Source organism: Cyprinodon variegatus, unplaced genomic scaffold, assembly GCF_000732505.1.
Source record: "Cyprinodon variegatus isolate N-32 unplaced genomic scaffold, C_variegatus-1.0 Scaffold5, whole genome shotgun sequence".
In the NCBI taxonomy this organism is placed as follows: domain Eukaryota; kingdom Metazoa; phylum Chordata; class Actinopteri; order Cyprinodontiformes; family Cyprinodontidae; genus Cyprinodon; species Cyprinodon variegatus.
Genome location: NW_015150458.1, coordinates 3082210 through 3089922, shown reverse-complemented (window position 1 = coordinate 3089922; position 7713 = coordinate 3082210). Strand labels below are relative to the sequence as shown.

The following is a 7713-nucleotide window of genomic DNA, read 5'->3' as shown; positions in this document are numbered from 1 at the left end:
TGGATGGATGGATGGATGGATGGATGGATGGATGGATGGATGGATGGATGGATGGATGGATGGATTGACTTTAGTTTCACAAAAAATAAAACAAAACCTTTCAGAATAACAGACAAAAAGCTAATTGCTGGCCATTTCTTCATTATTATCTAATATAATACATGGAGGCTGCTTTTATAATTATAAACAAAGCAGAAAGCTTACACCTTAGACTGTTTTTGTCTGTGTTTATAGATTTATTCATTTATTTTTTTCTTTTATTTGTTTATTTGATAGGGACAAGTATGTTTCATGAATCATGTCACACACTACAACTTTTTAGCTAAGGCTAATTCTCAATGCCTGTCCCCAGTTAGGCTTTTACACACAACACAGATTACGTCTCACTTCTCTCAGTCTTTAGCCTCATAAAATATTGGGTTTAAATAATGACTAAAATCAGCTTTTTGTTACACATTTCAACACCTGGTTCTATGTATTAGCCAAAATACTGCATTTGTTTTTTTTTATTAATGAATTTTTGGATAGAAAAAAAATATATTTGGATCATTTAAAAATGTTATATACTATAAACATACAGTAATTTACTGGAAAAGTGTATTATGGTGACTTATACATGAGAAAAATACTTTTACAGTTTTCTTTCATTAATACCATTTGCCTTGTACTGCATAGGTAAACAAGGCTATCCAGCCTGGTTTGACTTCCCTGACCTGGATATCTTTGAGTATAGACAAGTTATTAAGCTGCATTGATAAAGCATTGGGTAAGCAAAAAACCAAAAAATAATAATAACCTACCTCATTTGCTGACATAATATTTCCTGCTGGCAGCATATGGTCAGATTTTGATTAGTTCATTCATTGTGTACACACAAGCAAAATTCACATATATCTCACATATTCTCCTTCTGTCTGTGTTTAACTTTTTAAATTATTCATTAAGCTCTGTCTTTTTTCTCTTGGTCCCTTTTTGTTCTATTCACACTTTTGTTGTTCTTTGTCTCCAGGAGATTTGGAGCTATTAATAGACAGAGTGAACGATTTGGTGGAGTTTAGAATAGATGCTGTACTGCAGGAGATGAGTTTAACCACACTGTGTGTTCTGCCAGAGGAACAACCGCTCAGCTGTGAGGAATTTTTTAAAGCCACCAGGGTAAATATAAATGAATAACATTTCCTTCATATAAGATAATGGCATTGTTGTGTTATGTTAATTTAGCCAAACTGAACCCACCTTATTAGTCTTGTACCTGGCCTGTGTTAAACTTGAAAGGATACACACAGATTTCTAAAGAAAGTGTTTTTGGCACCCCCTAACTACTGTCAGACACTCATTTTATTTCAATTAATTTACTTTGTGCCAAGGACTTGTGCATAAAACAAGCTCAGAATCTACACCTAAAGAGCACACTGGTGGAGGAGGCTACAAATGAACTGATCAACATGCTGACCGAGTTTGACCATGATCAGCAAGACAAGGGGAAAGATGCAGAAGACAGCTGTAGTGAGAGCAAGACCAAACAACCCTTTATACTTGAAGGTATACTTTCATTCCAGATCATACGCAAACTGATATAAAATACCCAAGCTGACTCTCTTAAAGATAAGTGGATCAGAGTACTGTTCTAATCTATCTACTCTTCTATCTAATTTCTCAAATTGTGATTGCAAATATGTTTCTTCAGGTGATGAGGGATACAGCTCTGAAAGACATCTAAGCTCCAGGAACACATTTGTACCCCCTGCTGTATCAGGTCCTTCCTCTCCTTTAGTGAGAGAGAGAAAGAAAAAAGATTCAATGGAAGAAATGGAAGAGGATGCCCAGGAACTGCTTTCCTACTTCAACCAACGCAATGTTGACGCTTTGCTCAATGCTATACGCAAAACTCTGGAGATGCTACACAAGCGCATAAATACACCTTCAGTTATGCATTTCTTGGGTGGGTTTACTCAAAAGAACCATCTCTTAATTAAGGAGGAAAAGGACAAAAATACAAGGTTTAGAAATACCAGTTTTTGCTGTTATTATCACTAAAACTGCTGGTGTGTATTCCTAATAGAATGTAGACATTTACCTTATTTGTGGTGATTTCCAAAAGTTGGCTAAGTTTTCCAAATCCAACATGTGCCATGACAGATGGAAACTGAAAGCTCAGAATGACAAGACTCAGCAACTTTACTGTACACTTATTATCTGTTGAATAGAAAACACAACTTATTTCAGTTAGGTTCCTATATCTATTTTCTTCTGAATGCATATAGGGTTTTGTTGTTAATGTGATGTTTTTCTATTCTCTCTCTGGTAGGTGAGAGTGAGGGACCCAGCCATGGGAAGCACAGTTATCAGCAGGCTATCTTTAAAGCCGATCTGAACCTGTCTATACCTAACATTGTCATGATGCCAACTCTGGAGGAGGTCCAGAGGGCTTTAGACAAGGTTGTTGCATGTGTGGTCAGTGTAAGCAAAGGAGTAGGTGAATGGAGCAAAGAAAGGATTACTAAGGTATGCTTACTCTAAAGTTACATTAATGTGATTGTTTGGACGTGTAAGTTTTCTGATTTCATCATATTCAACCAAACAAGTTCTGAAAGCTTGCCTTTTATATGCACTTTATAGAGAGAAATAAAAGAGAACCGAATGGCGGCCCTTAAACAAGACGGCTCAGAGAGTGAATCAGACAATGGAGCAACAACACCAACACACAGAAGTATGACAGGTATGAATGATAATGCTGCTAAACGCCTGAACGACCTTCACCAAATTACTATTCTACTAATTTGTTCTCTTTCTGTCTTTTTTTTTTTTATCAACTCCGATCTATTTAGATAGGATGGGTTGTTAAAACGAATATCTGCATGTCAAATACACCAGACTCAGTGGAATTGTTATATAATGTGTATTCTAAAATGCTTACATATGTGACATAGATCTATGAAAGTTTCTTGAAAACATTGTCTTCAATTCTATATTTTTCAGATGGTACCAGCTCAGAAATGTCACTGTTTGTGAGTCAAGCCATTCCTATCCAAGAAAGAAATTACTACAAGACTATATCTGCGAATGACGAGATAGTCAAGCTAAAATCTGTTCTCAGTACCTCCATCAAATCTACCAAGAAGGTAAATGGTTATTATCATTTATTATCCTAATAGCAAATCAAAATTTCAGCAAGGCAATTATATTTATCAAATATAAATATATGTTTTGCCATGAGGCTGGATTGACACATTAAATGACCATTTTTTAAAATTACCAGCTTTAAGTAGATATTTTTTCAATGGCTTTTAAATTGGGATGGAATTTTCTGATTCCATCCCAATTTATTTTCTTTTTATTAGATGAAAGTGGATAATAATTCACAAAAATAAAGGCTTGAAAGCATGGATATTGTTTATGTTTTTAGGTTATTGTTTATTATATTGTATAAAAACATACTATGTTTGGATATTATATAGATATAATATAAAGTAGTATTATTTAACACGCTGCTTTAATGCCGATAACAGCCAACCACTTATAAATATATATGAATTATCGATATGTTTATATATAATATTATACTATTTTATATTATATTTCCCTTTTATATTATCAAAGTATTTTTGAGTTTAGTTGAATTACTTTTTGTTTGGTTGAGATACACAGGATCTTTGAAAAATGTTAACACTTCATATCTTGAAGCGTTTATAAATTTTATCCTGAGGAGGCATGGGTTTTTTTTGTGGTCATTTTTGGTATTTGGAAATCAATTAAACATGGGTCATATCTCTCCCCAGGTAGAGAAGATAGATGGATGACTGCATACTTTGAATGATTGTATTCATATTGTAATTAAAATGCTCTGCATAAGAAGAACTTACAGAAACCTTTGCTGTCTGTTTATTCCACAATAACTACATGTTCAATATCCATAGTGTCATGATCGGTTTAGAGATAAAACCCACATGCAGAACACCACTGGAGATTTGGTTAAAGATTTAACTGTCATGATGGGTTCTCTAAAGTGACCCAAGTATGCAGAACACCACGGAGAAGGAAACTGGTTGAAAGGTTAACAATGTTTATTGTCACAAGCACATGGAAATAATTCAGGTTCTGGTTCAGGCCTGGGGGAGCAGGTTCACTGGAGAATGTTCAGGGAACGGGAGAAGGTTTGTTAACAGAGTTCAAGAAAGGTTAAGCATCTAGCTTCTTGCTTAGCATGGCAGTCCATGATCTGAGCATCCAGCTCTCAGCAGGGAACATCAGGGGAAAATCCACATGGGAACCTCTAGGGAAACTCCACATAGAAGTCGTCAGGTTACAACCACGTAGGAATCTTCGGGTCGGCTCACCAGGGCAGTTTAGCAGGTTAAGCTCTCCTTGAGCTTCAGACTTGTGACTGGTTTCCTGAGATGCAACTCTCCCAGAGCTGCAGGCCAGAGACAGGTTGCCAGAGAGACAGCTCAATCCAGAGCTTTCACGAAGAGACAGGATTCCAACTAAGATCAGCACTGCGGCGTGGAATCTAGGTCTGAAGGCAGCTTGAATACTGTGGTCCTCCTGATGAGTAGATCAGCCACAGGTGTGTGGGAGGCTCAGCTCAGGAGGACCCACGGCGCACTCTGCTGGAGGCAGAGGGTAATCGCCAGAACCTGACAGTGACTCCAGCCCTAAGAGAAAGAGACAGAAAGAGAGCAGAAGAGGATCCTCGGCGCCCTCTGGTGGGCAAGCCTGAGGATCCCAACATTAACAGAGTTTATTAAAGGTTTCACAAAATGACATGAACTAGATTCAGGTTCTGGTCCGGGCAGGATTCTCAGGCGTCTGCAGAGATGGATAGTAGGTTAGCTTGGTTTGCAGATGAGTTAAATGAGTTTTCAGATTTTTCAGTGGATACCTTGAAGAGGTCCAGGCTTAGTTCAGAGAGAGGGAACCGGTTGGGTCCAGAGACTGTTGGTTCAGCAGAGTGCTTAAGCAGCAGCAGCGTCTAGCTTCTGACTTCCAATGAAAGACCTTGGTTGGAGTGATTAGCTCTTTCCCAAAGAGCAGCAGGTGGATTCCAGAGTGGGAACTTCAGGTTTGGCTCTCTAGGGCAGGCAGGCAGGTTTCAGGTTAAGCTCATCCAGAGCTTCTCTCGAGAGACTGGTTTCCTAGGAGCGAGAAGACAGAGGCAGATTAGAATAAGGTTTCTCTAAGAAGACAAGGATTAGTAATTCAAAGGTTCAGGTTCGCTAACCAAACTTGGCTAACACTGCGGCGTAGAAGGAAGGTCTGGCAGCTGCTTATAAAGGCCGGTCTCCTGATGAGCTGATGAACGTCAGCTGTGCTGGAGGGCTCCAGCCCAGGAGGATCCACAGCGCACTCTGCTGGAGAATCTCCAGATCCCAACACATAGTATATCTGTTTGGTTTATCTTTTAGGAAGTGGAAAACGCTCTTAACCGCTTCAGCTGTTACCATTACATCTGGAGAAAGGATCGTGAGGACACCATTCAAAGGTAATTTTGGATGAAAGATTAAAATTCCATTTATTTTGATATTTTGACCCTTGAGTTTCTTCTTTTTATTAGATTTATCCAGGGGAGCCCTTTGCTATCAGAGTTTGAGAGCCAGATCCTTTTTTATCGTGATCTTGAACTCAAAATAAACTCTGAACCAGAGTACATCACTGTTAAAGCCTTAGCTTTATTTACAGGTGAGATCAAAGTTGTTATTTATACAAATCTAAAACAAACTGTCCTTAAGCTTTAACATTAACTTAGCTCTACTTGTCCATCTTGTTTTTTCAAGAATTGCTGAAGATATCCTTCACAGTTGAAACTAAGAACTGGATGGTGGACTATGGGCTGTTTTGTAAAAGGAAATATCGCTCAGACATGGAGCAGATCTTTGCTTTCGTTGATGAAGCAGGAAAGAAACTGAATCGAAAGGTCAAAGACCTAGACGATGTTCGCATTGCTATGGCTACCCTCAAAGAAATTAGAGAGCATCAGATTGACATTGATTTTCAAATTGGACCAATTGAGGTAAACCCCACTTTTTTTATAATGGTGCTAATTCTGACTCTTTTATTCTAATTAAGATTTATAGAATTTAAAGAGGTTCAGAAACCAATGACAGTAACTGTAGTATCATGTTTTCAAATACACTGCCTGGCCAAAAAAAAAAAAAGGTCACTCACTCTAATACTTTGTTGGACCGCCTTTAGCTTTGATTAGCATTGTTTCCATAAGCTTCTGTAATGTCAAAAGATTTGTTTCCATCCAGGGTTGGATTAATTTTTCACCAAGATCTTGCATTGATGATGGTAGTGTCTGGTCGCTGCGCAAAGCCCTCTCTAGCACATCCCAAAGATTCTCAATGGGGTTGAGGTCTGGACTCTATGGTGGCCAATCCATGTGTGAAAATTATGTGTCATGCTCCCTGAACCAGTCTTTCACAATTTTATCCCGATGAATCCTGGCATTGTCATCTTGGAATATGCCTGTGCCATCAGGGAAGAAAAAGTCCATTGATGGAATAACCTGGTCATTTAGTATATTCAGTTAGTCAGTTGACCTCATTCTTTGAGCACATATTGTTGCTGAACCTAGACCTGCAGCAACCCCCAGATCATAACACCACCCCCACAGGCTTGTACAGTAGGCACTAGGCATGGTGGGTGCATCACTTCACCCTCCTTTCTTCTTACCCTGATTTACCCTGTTCTCACTCTGGAACAGGGTAAATCTGGACTCATCAGACCACATGACCTTCTTCCATTGCTCCACAGTCCAATCTTTATGCTCCCTAGCAAATTGAAGTGAGTTCCCTTCGCATTGTGCGTGTGGAAATGCTCTTACTTTCAGTATTAAACATAGCCCTGAGTTCTACTGTTGTTTTTCTTCAATTTGATCTAACCACACGTTTAAGTGATCGCTGATCACGAACATTTAGGATTTTTTTCCGGCCACATTTCTTCCTTGAAGATGATGGGTCCCCACTATCTTTCCAGTTTTTAATAATGCGTTGGACAGTTCTTAACCCAATTTTATTAGTTTCTGCAATCTCTTTAGATGTTTTCTCGGTTTGATGCATGCCAATGATTTGACTCTTCTCAAACAGACTAACATCTTTTCCACAACCACGGGATGTGTCTTTCGACATGGTTGTTTAGGAAATGAGAAGCAAGTCATTGCACCAGTTGGGGTTAAATAACTTGTTGCCAGCTGACAGATAATCGCCAATGCAGTAATTATCCAATAGGAGGCTCGTTCGTATTTGCTTAGTTGAATCCAGGTGGCGACTTTTCTTTTGGCCAGGCAGTGTATAACAAATGTACAAAAGGTTCTTCTTGTTACTTGTATGGCCTATTGCCTTATTTTTGTTGCTTTCTTTTACCTGGATTATTGAGATTCATTAGGACATATGTTTGTCTTTTTTGTCCTTTGTTTGTCTTTTTCTGCCTTTTATCTGGATTTAGTATGCTGTAATTATATTGATTTAACAAGAAACCCACAGGAAACCCAGGTTTACCTTTTTTCCCCTACAGACTTCTACCTAGTTACACCCTTCATCTGGTCCCTTTGTCATTTCATGATGTTGCTCTTTTTGGACCTTTTGGTTCTGTTTAAGTTTCTTTTTGAGTTTTCAGTTACACTTTGATTAATGTCACTCTGTGTTTTCTGGGTAATTGGCTCATTTCCATTTTGTGTCATTCTAGCTGTTTTCTAGTTATATTTAATCAGTG

At 38.3% G+C, this 7713-nt stretch overlaps 1 protein-coding gene across 1 annotated transcript in view; it reads left to right on the top strand.

The window, feature by feature from the left end:
- dnah5 (dynein, axonemal, heavy chain 5) overlaps nt 1-7713 on the top strand; it is a 103998-nt gene that overhangs the window by 22124 nt on the left and 74161 nt on the right. Inside the window, exons 19-28 of the mRNA XM_015373911.1 lie at nt 676-766; nt 1010-1155; nt 1368-1542; nt 1688-1942; nt 2309-2505; nt 2620-2719; nt 2980-3122; nt 5406-5482; nt 5555-5679; nt 5775-6010. Coding sequence (XP_015229397.1) covers nt 676-766; nt 1010-1155; nt 1368-1542; nt 1688-1942; nt 2309-2505; nt 2620-2719; nt 2980-3122; nt 5406-5482; nt 5555-5679; nt 5775-6010 — 1545 coding nt within the window. The remainder of the gene's footprint in view (nt 1-675; nt 767-1009; nt 1156-1367; nt 1543-1687; nt 1943-2308; nt 2506-2619; nt 2720-2979; nt 3123-5405; nt 5483-5554; nt 5680-5774; nt 6011-7713) is intronic.